Consider the following 13551-nt stretch of genomic DNA (forward strand, 5'->3'; position numbering starts at 1 on the left):
ATTAAGTTACTCTTTTATTTGAAAAACTTGCTGGCATGTGTTGACTGACTTTGTTCTCTCCTCCCTGTTCCCATGTATTAATCTCACTTAATTCGTATGGAAACCTCTGGTTGACACAGTTAAAGGCCTTTTTGAGAATTAAAAATAAACTTTTGTTATTAAAATAGCAGCAAATATACATTGTAGAAAGTTAGAACTCACGAATGAATGAGACTAGGAGAGAATACAGCAATCCTGTTGCCCATCCCATTATTTTCTGAATTTCGTCTCCCTTACACGCTGGCCATGTTCAGATTTCCCTGTTTGCCCCCACTTGACATCCACATCTGCTTAGCTAACGTAAGGGTCACTCTAGGACCATGTGTTGCGTCTGGTTATGTGTCCTCTGGGCCTCTTGTAATGTAGCATAGTCCCTCCTTTTCTTTATGACCCCGTCTTGCTAGAGAAATTGCACCAGGTGTAATTTCAAAATAGCCTACCTTCCAGATGTTTCTGATTGTTTCATCCTGGGTTTCTTTAGCTTCTTTCTCTCTTTTATATTTTCCTGAAAACTGGATGTCTTAGTCCATTTCATTGCTATACAGAAATATGCAAGGCATAGCTGGGCGTTGTGGTGGGCACCTGTAGTCCCAGCTACTTGGGAGGCTGAGGCAAGAGAATCGCTTAAGCCCAGGAGTTGGAGGTTGCTGTGATCTGTGATGTCCCGGCACTCAACCGAAGGCAATAAAGTAAAACTCTGTCTCTAAAAAGAAAAAGAAAGAAATATATGAGGCTGGATAATTTAAAAAGAAAAAAGGTTTACTTGGCTCATCGTTCTAGATGGCTGGAAAGTTCAAGATTGAGCATCAGCAGCTGGTGAGGGTCTCTGGCTGTTTCCACTCTTGGCTAGGGTGACCAGATTTTAACATTGGTTAACTGGGACAACATGGCTGGGGGGCGGGACCCAGGCCTGACAACAATGCAAACTTTGATAAGCAGTTCTCAATAATCACTTCTCAACAATTATTTGTTATTATTACAGTTTAACATTATAAAATTAACAAAAATAATATAAAACTCATATCCTGGCAAAATAGCCACATCGCAGCGGAAAACCATATATTCCCTTCCCGTTCTCCCGCCCGTTCGTGCATGCTTTCCAAAAATCAGGACTTTTTAAAAATGCCGCAGGACACGTAACAAATTGTTCAAAAGTGGGACATCTGGTCACCCTCCTCTTGGCAGAGGGCAAAGGGGAGCTGATGTGTGCAGATCACGTGGCAAGAGAGGAAGGAAGAGCGGGGAGGAGGTGCCCGGCTCTTTTTAACAACAGCTCTGGGGGTGGGAGGGACTAACAGAGCAACAACTCACACGCCCTGGGGTCAAGGCATTAATCTATCCATGAGGGATCTGTCCCCATCACCCAGACACCTCCTCTTAAGGTCCCACCTCCAGCATTGGGGGGGGCAGATGTCAACATGACATTTAGAAAGGACAGCTGTTCAAATCATAGATCTGGAAATTCACTATAAAGGTTTGACGGATACAGTTAACCGTTTTGGGCTAGAACCCATCATAAGTGATGCTGTGTGTTTTGTTTTTCATTAGTGATGCCAGGATCATTCCTTGGCTTAAAGTGGTGACAGTCTGCATCCCAGCATGGTGGCTCATGCCTGTGAAGCTGCTTGGGAGGCTGAGGCAGGAGGTTGGCTTGAGGCATGGAGTTCAGGACCAACCTGGGCAACGTATAAACACTCTTGTCTCTGAAAAAACATTGTAAAAATTAGCTGTGCATAGTGACACGCACAAGTAGTCCCAGCTAGTCAGGAGGTTGAGTCAAGAGGATTGCTTAAGCCCGAGAGTTTGAGGTTGCTGTGAGCTCTGATGACACCATGTCACCCCAGCCAGGACAACAAGCCGAGGCAGGAGTTCAAGGCTGCAGTGAGCTATATAATCAGGCCACTGCACTCCATCCTGGGTGACATGGCAAGACCCTCTCTCAAAATAAGGTGGTAACATTCTGATCTTACCATTATGAACTCAATTGTGTTACTTTGACCCTGTATAAATGTCCAGTCCCCTAAATGTTTGTTGGGTTTTGCTTTTGTTGTTGGTCTTTTGCTAATTGGGATTGCTAGAGTCAATGATCTTTTTAGAGGTCATGGAATGAGGATTTCCTAAAATATTTCTGTTATTCGTGCTACGTTATACTTTGGCATTGTCAAAAAAGTAAAGCCTGGCCTCCTCTACTTGGCCGGTCTGACTGTCCTGGAATGCCTTTCCTACTGGAGAGTCAGGTTATATGCTCAGTTCTTTGCTGTGGGTTACAGGATTGTGAATAAGGATTTGCTTTCATGGGCCTGGAATCTTCTGTTCCTCCAAGGACCTTCCACTGGTGATTGAGGGACAGAACTGGTTGCTAAGGCTTGCTACTAAAAAGATGCTATTTCCAGGCAGTGGGCAAAACTAGTAAATAGCCTTCTAAAAATATATGAATCTGTACTCATTATTTTCAAATCTGTTTTAACATCACACAGTTTTTACTTAGTTTCTTTGATTTACAATTTTTTTTCTTACACCAAAACTATTGTCTTACTTTATCCCACAATAAAAAGAAAAGAATTTAAAAAAATAAGTTAATTTTTGTAGAACTGGTAACTGGGGCTTATGGAAGTAACTGATCATCATGCCACAAAAAAGACACCCTTGGTTTTCTGAATCTGTTGGCAAAGTCCTTACTCACCATAATAAACTATTATTGTCTGAGCCATAAATTCACTTTAGCGTATGCATGACTGATTTTGTAAATATAAATAAATAAATAAATAAATAAATGTTTCCTATACCCTGTGAGAATACATAGAGTGGTGGGTATAGTCTTACATTTCTGTGGCTTTCTCTCCCACATGTGGCTCTGAACTTAGAGGGAAGGTGTTCACATGGCCTGGAGTGGCAGCCAGAATTCATTCTAGCCCCTGCCCCCTTCTCGTTGAGTCTCACATCCCTTTTTGTTCGGTTTCTCCCAGTGTGACAGGTTGCCAGGGTGAGCTGCCTTTGATGTCACCCCTCCCGCTCTGGCATGACATCCCTCTCTTGATCTTCGCAGGTACCTGTTTGCTCTGCAGGTGAAGCAGGACTTGGCTCAAGGCAGGTTGACGTGCAACGACACCAGTGCAGCTCTCCTGATTTCACACATCGTACAGTGTAAGTGCTGTTGGTTTTCATTGAAATCTTTTTGGAAATAATACAGTGATCTGACCGATGGGGGGAAATCGTCACATCCACAAAAAAGCCCAGTAACAATATCGTTGTGTTACTTTTGCTGTTAGCGTGAAGGCCCGTGGGTAGAAGAGAAAGCAAGACTCTTAACATTAATATGCTCATCCCCAGACATTAACCCACAAATTCTCTGGCGTTTGTCTGCTTTGTTCAAGGACTAGTACACAGCGATGTCTGTGGTCTCAAAGGAAAAGCTTGGACGGATGGCATCTGAGTAGTGTACTTGTTCCATCCTGTTCTTGGATTTAAGCTGCATCCTTGAGTGTGGCACAGTAGCCATAAGACATAAAGCTGCCACAGATTTCACTTCTTTTTAGAGTGTTGTACTCTCCAGAATTCAGTAAACCAAGATTCATGAAGCTGGACTGAGTCCTAGTGATGCTTGAAACTAGCTCCTTTAACTTATCTTAATCTAGACAAGGTACAAATCAGAGTGAGCTCAGTTCAAGCTCTGACGAAGGCAAAGTGACTTGCCAGCACTGTGTGTATGAGCTCATCAGTTCCTACACAGCTGCCTGAGGCAAGTACTGTTATTATGCTCATTTTACAAGTGAGGAAGCTTTGGCACAGAAAGTTACATAACTTTTTCCTTTCCTGTGTTGGTCTTCCCGCCTTTTTCATAAATTGAGAGCGGAGAGAGACAGGAATGCTTTGCATCAGACGGTCTTGGTTTCTCTTATTTGGTTGATGACCCCGGCATGTTACCAACCCGCTAACCTCCATTTCTTTTGGAATAAGAGACTAATAGAATCTTTTTCATAAGGCTGTGAAAATTAAATGATAGCATATACTCAGCATGAACGGAGGATGGATTCTCGGATCTCCAAAGGATTCCAAATCCAAGGACGTTCAAAGTCCCTGATATAAAATGGCCTAGTATTTGCACACCACCTCCACACATCTGATACTTTAAATCATTTTTAGATTAGTGATAATACCTAATACTAGGTAAATGCTATGTCAGTGGTATACTGTATTATTTAGGGAATAATGACAAGAAAAAGATGTCTATACATGTTCAGTAAAGATGCCGGGTTTTTTCCTGAATATTTTTGCTCCCCAGTTGGTTGAATCCATTGACAGGGGACCCACAGATGGAGACGGCTGACTGTGTACGCAAGACATCTTAGGTGTTCAGTAAACATTACTTTTTCTTTATCCTCACTCACTTGCAAACAATGTAAGATTTTTAAATGAAGCTTCCTTACTGGAATAGTAACTTCACAAATGTCTCCGACCCTGGGCCTTTTATTAACAGAAGAGAACTTTACCTCACTTGAAGATTCTGGATGCCATTATTCTCATTCCTCATTTCTGTGTTTCTTTCTCTTAAAAATCTGCTACATTAAGAATAGATTTTAAGTGTTCTCAAAACAAGAAAATATGGGAGGTAATGCACATGTTAATTAGCTCAATTGAGCCCTTCCAAATGCATCTGTACATCAAAACATCATGTTGCTCACCATAAATATACACAATTTTTATCAATTACAAAACTGAACATCTGTTAACAACAGTGACTCCCACTCGCACATCTGAGAATGGAGATTCGCTGACGCTTCGGAAACCAGGAAACCATTCCCTAAGACTCTTCATTCTCCAAAGATAGTTAAATAGATGGCCTCAGAAGTACTCCCGCTGTTTCCATGGGATTCGACGCACAGTTATGAGACACATTTTCTTTTAATATTTATAAAGCCCCATTTCTGCATTTTTAAGCATCCCATGCACTCAGCCACAAAAAGAATTTCACACAATCTTCTAGAAACTGTGTCTTGATTTTTATTGGCAATTATGCACATTCTTGGTAAGTTTTTAGGGGTTAGCAGGGTCAACTCATCCCTCTTTGGTGTACACCGTATTAATCCTGACGGAAAATTATCTCAAGTGAGCTGGATATTCATCTCCTTTGTATCCATACACACAGTCTGAAGTCTTTTATTATTATCTGAAATAATCCAAGTGGAGTCTTTCCGCTAGTCTGTATTTTTTCTTTTGTTCCTCTGCCACTGGCTTTCTCTAACTTAATGGTGGATCAACGAAGCAGGACAAGCTGATGAAGAGATGAATCAGGCACTAGATGGCCCTGCTGTAAAAATGCCTCTCGGGCGGTGTGGTGGCACAGCAGGGCCACATACATCCCCCAAAGAAATCCCTTTCATTGATTGAGATCCCTGGATTTTGGTTTGTTGTTGCCCCCATAACCTTGCTGTCAGTGCACAGAATATACATAAGCTGATGGGACATCATGTGGCATAAAGAAATAGAAGTCAGATCTTGAATATCTCAAAATCTAAGGAGGAATCTTACTACCATGTTTCCAAGAGGCACAGAAGCAGGGGGAGCAAGTGAGTTTCCTGGTCACATTGCTACGGCATTCAAGAAGGGCAAGAAAAGAAGAAAGAGAATTAGATATGGCTGCCCTGATGTCAGAGGACAAACTTGAATACTCAACTCTTTATTTGGGGTGCTGAGAAAGAGTACGTTATAAGATCCATGAGCATTAAAAACCCCAAACTAGAACTCACAAGAAATTTAGGATTTAGGTGATTCCTCCATATCCTTGTTATTTTCAGATTCTGTGTTTGCAAATGCTTACTGGCTGGTATTTATTTCTAAGCCCCAAATCAATATTCATGTATCTTTGTGGTCATTTGTGAACATGCCTAGGATGGTGAGAAGTCGGAGTCACCTGATGTGCACATTCCCAGCTGAGGCTGAATGAGGCAACGCTCTCCCTCCCTGGTTCTCCTGCTACTGTTAACAAGCGTCCTTTCCATGGTCTATTTAATGCCATGCTTTTCGAGTTTATCTGCTTATTGTTGGTGATTTCACTATTCCAAATGGCCCCCAAGCACAGTGCTGAAGTGCTGTGTAGTGTCCCTAAGTGTCGTGCCATCTGCCTTGCAGAGAAAGCACGTGTGTTTAGATAAGCTTTGCTCATGCGTGAGTTCTACTGCTGCTGGGCGGTGACTTTAACGTGAAGGAATTGGAACGTGGCTCTCACAGAAGCACGCGTCAAACAAGGGCAGTGCACGAGGACATTTCAAGAGTATTGCAGGACCAGACCTGTGTCTCCCCAAGGAGCAGCAGTTCAGTAATCACCAATTCCCTGTTCTCAGTGACTTTACAGATCACAGCCACCGCAAACAACAAGAATCAGCTGTAGTTTCTTGAGACAAGATAGAATTGTCAGGGCAGCAGATCAGATGGCAGTGTGAGCAGGGATGCCCACCATTTCTGAACTATTTCTGTGATGGAGGGTGGCAATTTTACTCTATTTGGGGAGGGAGAATCAGGTCCAGGAAAGGTAATTAGGAAATAGTGTCATTGGTCTGACATTGCAGGAGGAAACTCGTGATCAATCAGTTCTTCCAAGGCTCAGCTGTTGCTCGGTGAGTTTGCGCTGCTTTGGGTGTGATTTATGGCAACACGTAGGTCATATAGGTCATTATAAATTAGATCCTGCCTAATTCCTGGAGGTGCGTTGCCCAAAGTGTGACAGTCCGCTTCAGATGACAAAAACAAAAGGTAGATTTCATGGCAAACTTCCTCATGCTTTTTATCAAAACAGCTGGGCTCTGATCATTGGGCTATTCCTTATGAAGCTTGTTATACAGAATACGTGATACAAAGGAAAAGGCCTGCAGTCCCAGAAGCCTTACAGCTGGTCCAAACTGAGCTTGAGCTAGTGTTGTTAAAGTACAATTATGCTTTTAAAGCTCTGTCATTTAAATTTCCACATGACAGCAATTTTCAGGACTATGTTGAGGTTGCATGAGAATGTAACTGTGTCTTATTTCTCCTAGATGAAAAATTCTTTAGACTTTGCAATCTGACCTGTTATTTCTGGTAACAAGACTATAAGAAATGCAATGAACTCTTAAATTAAAAAAAATTAGATTATCTACCATGACAGCCACTAAACAATTCTGTTTTCTCTACATGATAAAACATTTGCATTAATCATTGCTATATATAAGAGTTTCAAAATTTGATTTGATCCTGAAACACCAGGGTCGATCTGGCAGTCCTGTGATAATCATCCCCTGGATAGAATTTACTGCTGGGAAGAAAAGTGAGCTCCCAGGTGGTTGGAGAGGCATGTGTATGGCTAAAGATGGATGATTCTGAAGCGTCTTTACAACTGGCAGAGATCAGGAGGAGAAACCATTGTCCTGCCTTTCTGTGATTGCTAAATACATCCTTACGTCCCCACCTCTGAAATCCAGCCTTAGAATAGTTCCTACCAGCTGGGCTTACCATATGGTGTCCACTAGCTGGAAAATATAACCAATTGTGAAGTGTTAATCTTCTGGGGCCTACTTCACATTCTCTGTTCCCTTTTAGCGGAGATTGGGGATTTTGATGAAGCATTGGACAGAGAGCACCTAGCAAAAAATAAGTACATACCTCAGCAAGATGCACTAGAAGACAAAATCGTGGAGTTTCATCACAACCACATGTAAGTCTCATTCACGGACCCACACGCTCCTTTGAGCTGTTTCTCTGCCGCCCAGCTTATGTGGGTGTACACACACACACCCCATTGTGAAGAGATACACAAAAGGTGAGAGTTGGAGATCACAGTGCCTTATTGAGATGTTGCAACTTACCCTGGGCTCGCAGAAATGCAGGCTGCCCACTCAGGACCGCGCCCTGGCTTGCCTTCCTGAGAGACCAGAGAAAGCCTGGAATTTTAGGGGCAGCCCATATGTTGGAATAAAAGGGAGAGTCTAAGGCCAAGGGACCATCTAGTTACCATCTTAACAGGAAATTGGGAAAGGGACAAGGTAAACTAGGGGCAAAGTAAGAATATTGTGAAAATCGAGAACCTTCATCACATGTGCATTTTTGTTTGGATTAGAAAAATGTTTTCAAAGTTTTAGACCTGCAGACTTTTTTTTGTTATTTTAAAGAAGGCCTTTGAGCCTGATGACAGTATGAAAGAGTGCTGCCTTGAACTTTGCTTGCAAATTTAGGTTATTGTAAGTGACTAAAAACTTGTTTTAACACAGTGGTGTTTTGCTTTTATATGACCTTAAAGGAAACTCTTTGAAATTCAAAAAAAACTGGCTGAGTTCAAGATAGACTTTGGAGGTTTTGTGTTACACAAGCAATGGTGCTTTTGTCCTAGCTGTGAGACTTTGGGTATAATGAATGGGAGGTTAGGTGTCATCTGATCAGGTACCCCCACTGTTGGTGATGAAATGCCTTTTTATTTCCCAAGAGGAGCATCTTAATCTCAAATTAATAGACACAGGGAATTCAAATCTCCTGGCCTTTCTCTTTAATTTTGTTTTGTCAGTGGACAAACACCAGCAGAGTCAGATTTCCAACTCCTGGAGATTGCCCGTCGGCTGGAGATGTATGGAATCCGGTTGCACCCCGCCAAGGACAGGGAAGGCACAAAGATCAATCTGGCCGTGGCCAACACGGGAATTCTAGTGTTTCAGGTGAGAGCATTCAGGACACAGCTCAGTTCCCTTGGTGCTGGAGAGAGAAGAGCCGACCCTGCAACTCTGATTCATGTTGGGTGGGCCAAGTTGGGACCTCTGATAGTTGGACAGCAGAAGACTAGCTTCATCTGAGCTCTCAGCCGCCACGTTCTTTCATTCGCTCCTGCCCTGGTTGGAGAATCCACGGTACAGATCTGTTTAGGTTTATTGATTTTGTAGGATCACAGAAACCTGTGTCTCTCAGGGGGGCTGTAGAATCAAGATTTCACACCTCAAATAAATAGCTTTTTCCCCACTTACAGGTTGTATTTTCCTGTAATGTAATCCCTTTTTTGAAATTAAACCTAATTTGGGTTAGCCAGCTTCCTGGGGGCTTCCAATGGGGTTCCATTTCCCCCAGTGTTGAACTTGAACTGTAAACGCCACCATCTAAAACCTCCTTTGAGCTCTTCAGTTGAGTTTATGTCCCTCCTCATACTTGAGCAGAAGAGTCCCAGCGATTCTCTGCTCCCTCATCAGAAGTTTATGACAGAAGCAAACTGTCAGAGAAGTCACACTCACCACTGGTTTCCCAGGTGGTAGTAAGGAGCGACATTCTGAGAGCAGTACAGTCTTGGAGGCAGTGACTGCCCATAACAGTTTTGACCCGCGTGCGTGCTCCATGAGCACCGGATGAGAAAAACGCCAATAAAACCCAGAAGCGTTTTCAGGACTACTGCAAAAATCGCAACCCTGAACTGTTTCTAAAGATCATAAAGGAGGGAGAAGTGCCTCCCACTGAGTAGATTGGCTCTGACTGCCTCAGAGACAACCTAAATGTGGAGAATCAAGGCCGGCACCGTGGCTCACACCTGTAATCCCAGCATTCTGGGAGGCCAAGGCAGTAGATTGCCTGAGCCTAGGAGTTTGAGAACAGCCTGCGCCAGAGCAAAGCCCCATCTCTAAAAAATAACCAGGCATTGTGGTGGGTGCCTGTCGTCCTAGCTACTTGGGAGGCTGAGGCAAGAGGATTGCTTGAGCCCAAGAATCTGAGATTGCTGTGAGCTGTGACATCACAGCACTCTACCAAGGGTAACAAAGTGAGACTCTGACTCAAAAATAAATATATAGATAGATAATTAAAACAAAATTAAGTATGAAGAATCACTAGGTCATTTAATCATGTATAATGGCTGTATTTCCACATTGATCTTCTTGCCAGAACCTATTGCCTTATTCTCACCACTTATAATAAATAAGCCTGGTGGTCAGGTGGGCACAAGAGAATTTCTAGTTTCAGTGGAGACAAGGCAGATGCAAGTTCGGATCTGGAGGCCCCCCACCTTGTCAGGCCACCAATGATGACAAGGATGTGTGTGGGCTGCCCCGTGCGCTGGCCTTGGAGACACGTGGCAGGGCTCGCCTCTGGTCCTCAGTCTCACTGGGGCTGTGGGAAGCTCGGTGGGCATGAGGCCAAACCAATGTGGACAAAGAGGGCGTCAATTGCTAAGCTGCTGGGTGTTAGTGGGAGCTGCTGGTTAAGGCCTGTGCTTGTGACTCTTTCTGCAACATTTCCCATGTGATTTTGGACAAATTAAAATATATCCATGTTGCACTTTCCACGTCTAGAGAATGAAGGCAGTAAATCTGGCCCACTGGGTTTTGTAGGATAAGGTTTGACCACCTGAGATCTGTAAAGCCCCAAGGAGGTACCTGACGCTCCCAGTGTGATGGCTGCTAGTTACTGTGGTGCTTGTGATGGTTTTTATTTCTATTTAATTTCTTTTCACCCTTCCCTTGACCAGCTCATTCTCTCCCTGGGGACAGACTAAGCTTGCATGCCAAACCACGTAATTAGTGAGGAATAATGAATGACTGGGAATAGGTATCAGCCGGCAGCCACAGGTCCTGTGAATTCTCTGCAGAAAGCATCTTCACTCTCTGCGCCAGCCTCTGCTGACCACGTCCCTGAGCAGGTCACCTGTTACACATTTCCTGGCTCAGCTGCTGCTGTCTTTCTCCTCAGGGTTTCACAAAGATCAACGCCTTCAACTGGGCCAAGGTGCGGAAGCTGAGCTTTAAGAGGAAGCGCTTTCTCATCAAGCTGCGGCCGGACGCCAATGTGAGTGGCTCACGTGGGGGGGTCCTGCGAGGGGCGGAGGTCTGCCCTCGGCGGGTCCACGCTACCCAGGTGCTTCATGAGAAGGAACGCTGAGTGTCCGAGTGGACGGCTGTATCCAGATGCTGAGTAACGCCGTCATCCTCGGTACACAGAGAGAGTGTGAGGATGCCCAGCTGTATACCAGGGAGAGGGTCACTTCCCTGTACAGATCCAGGCAGCTTCTGGCCCCACCTGGAAACCCTGTTCAGGGGTGTCTGTCCCCCAGACAATGTGGGTGTGTGTCCCCCGACATTCCCATGGGCTAACCAGGTCCTGCCCACCTATTTCCCACAAAACCCCTAAACACATGGTTCATGAACACAGGGACTGGGTTGGGGAAGGGAAGAGCAACATCACCTTTGTTGGGCAGAAATGGCGACAGAGGAGATGGATGATGTATCCGAGGAGTCTGTCCCCAACAGAACCTAGAGTTCTTTTTCCTATGGGAAAGAAGACGCTAAGTGATAATACGGACTTCCAGATTAGCTGCACTGTGGATTAAACACGCTTTCCTGGGCTGACCCAGGGAGCATGTTGCCCTTACTAATGCTGATGGTTTTTTATGGGGAAACGCATTTGCGTTCCAGAAAGCTGCCGCACAAACGAATGGCAGCACACCTTGTTTGTAATTGGGTCTGCCTGAAACTGAGACATTCCCCCAAATAGTTGTAGCTGCTAAAAATGTTAAGGATCGTGGTAACTTTTGTTTATATGGTACGGTCACTTCAAATTACGAGTGTTCAGTGAAGAGGTAGAAAATTACCGTACCTCCTTTCCAGAATCAAAGGACATGAATTTTTTAGCCAAGAGCGATATTTTTATGCTCCAGAAAAAAAAAAATTCATTTCTTATGTAGTTCCTCAGGCCACGTGGAGGCTTGAGCTGTGTATTACCTTATCAAGAGATAACTTAAGACAAAACAAAAAGTCAGTCAGGTATGGAGACTCACGCCTGTAATCCTAGCACTCTGGGACACTAAGGCTGGTGGATGCCTGAGCTCACAAGTTCCAGACCAGTCTGAGCAAGAGCGAGACCTTGTCTCTACTAGAAATAAAAAAACTAGCCAGGCATTATGGTGGGCACCTGTAGTCCCAGGTAGTTGGAGAGGCTGAGGCAAGAGCATCACTTGAGCCTGAGAGGCTGAGGTTGCTGTGAGCAGGTTGCTGTGAGCATGCCATGGTACTCTACCGGAGGTGACAAAGTGAAAAGACAGAAGTCAAAGTTAATATGAAATGGGAGGAAGAAAACAAAGAAAAATTGTGTTTCAATTATTTTAAGGAGGCAAAAAAGGAATTTCAGCATCTAGATTTTTTTTAAAGAAGGAAATGTAAGCCAAGTAAACATAATTTTTGTTTTTAAATTCTGTTAAAAAATGGTATTGCTCCTACTGAATGTATACCACTGTTTTCTCTTAGTTCCTACGCAGTCTGTGGGTAGGAAAATGGTTGAATTGTGACTATGTCTGTCACTAGGAATAACTTTATTCTACTAAATCTTTGAATTTATAGTCATACTATAATAAAATACACAATTGAAATTTTACTGGGCAGATGATTTTCCACCCATGTTCTCATAGTCTAGTGGAGTCTCTGTGGGTAAAGGCAAAAAAACAAAGTTATATCTTCTCTTCCTCTTCAGAGCTCTTACCAGGACACCTTGGAATTCCTAATGGCCAGCCGGGATTTTTGCAAGTCCTTCTGGAAAATCTGCGTTGAACATCATGCCTTTTTTAGACTTTTTGAAGAGCCCAAACCAAAGCCAAAACCTGTTCTCTTTAGTCGAGGGTCATCATTCCGGTTCAGGTAAGGTTGCCACTTCGAGCCTGTCTGCCTTCCCCGCGGACATTTTTCCCTGCTCCTGTCTCTGTATCGTACGGTGGTGACAATCCAGCAGGTAGACAAGGAGGCCCCCAGGATTTCTGGCTGACAGAGGCGTTTGCCTCATCGTCCAGCAGACCTCTGGATTGTCCTGCTGGGCTGTGTGAGCAGTAGAGGGCACCCAGCAAGGTCCCCGGTCACAGAGCACCCCTAACAGGACACTGTAACACGGATGAAAAGTATCTGGTTGGCTTGGGTGTTGCTTCATAAAGTCCACGTTGCAGCACGTGGACTTGCACGTCACTGGTTCCCGTCTCCACTCCTTCAGCAGATACTCAAGTATCCACCATGTGTCAGACGCTGCCGTCGGCACTCACCAGCTGCCTCTGCCTTCCTGAAAGGAGGAGGCTCTCGGGATGGTCTCTTAATAACCAAGCACCACCACTAAGTGAGCTTAGTGAATCGAACGTTTTTTCTGTATGTGTGGACACACAAACACAGGTTCTCACAGGGTCGCTGTTAGCCCCGGCCAGCTGAGGAAACCCACTCACCTCCCGCGTAGGACAAGTGGGGAAGTGGAGATGGTGCGGTGTCTGTGAGTGTAGATGAGAACTCCTGGGGTCTTTCCCCCTTTCTTCTCGTGGTCTTCGTTTCAGTGGTCGGACCCAGAAGCAGGTTCTCGACTATGTTAAGGAAGGAGGACATAAGAAGGTGCAGTTCGAAAGGTAAGAGAAGCTCCGTGCTGTTTCCCATGCGAGAAGAATGAGAATCCCCCTCATCTCCAGGTAAAGGCCCATTACTCACCCAGGCTTGGCGTCCAGTGACTCTAAGTTACAACATCATAGTCAGCCTCAGCGAGTTCAATGCTAGGAGCTCA

The 13551-nt window shown here is 44.3% G+C and overlaps 1 protein-coding gene across 2 annotated transcripts in view; it reads left to right on the forward strand.

Moving 5' to 3' along the window:
* Positions 1-13551, forward strand: part of FARP1 (FERM, ARH/RhoGEF and pleckstrin domain protein 1) — a 281209-nt gene that overhangs the window by 205435 nt on the left and 62223 nt on the right. For both annotated transcript variants that reach the window (XM_003789589.3, XM_023513086.1), the window contains exons 6-11: positions 3086-3183; positions 7609-7723; positions 8567-8714; positions 10723-10818; positions 12496-12659; positions 13331-13399. In XM_003789589.3, the coding sequence (XP_003789637.1) occupies positions 3086-3183; positions 7609-7723; positions 8567-8714; positions 10723-10818; positions 12496-12659; positions 13331-13399 (690 nt within the window). The remainder of the gene's footprint in view (positions 1-3085; positions 3184-7608; positions 7724-8566; positions 8715-10722; positions 10819-12495; positions 12660-13330; positions 13400-13551) is intronic.

The sequence above is a fragment of the Otolemur garnettii genome, unplaced genomic scaffold (genome assembly GCF_000181295.1).
Source record: "Otolemur garnettii isolate 467f Iridium unplaced genomic scaffold, OtoGar3 scaffold00034, whole genome shotgun sequence".
Lineage (NCBI taxonomy): Eukaryota > Metazoa > Chordata > Mammalia > Primates > Galagidae > Otolemur > Otolemur garnettii.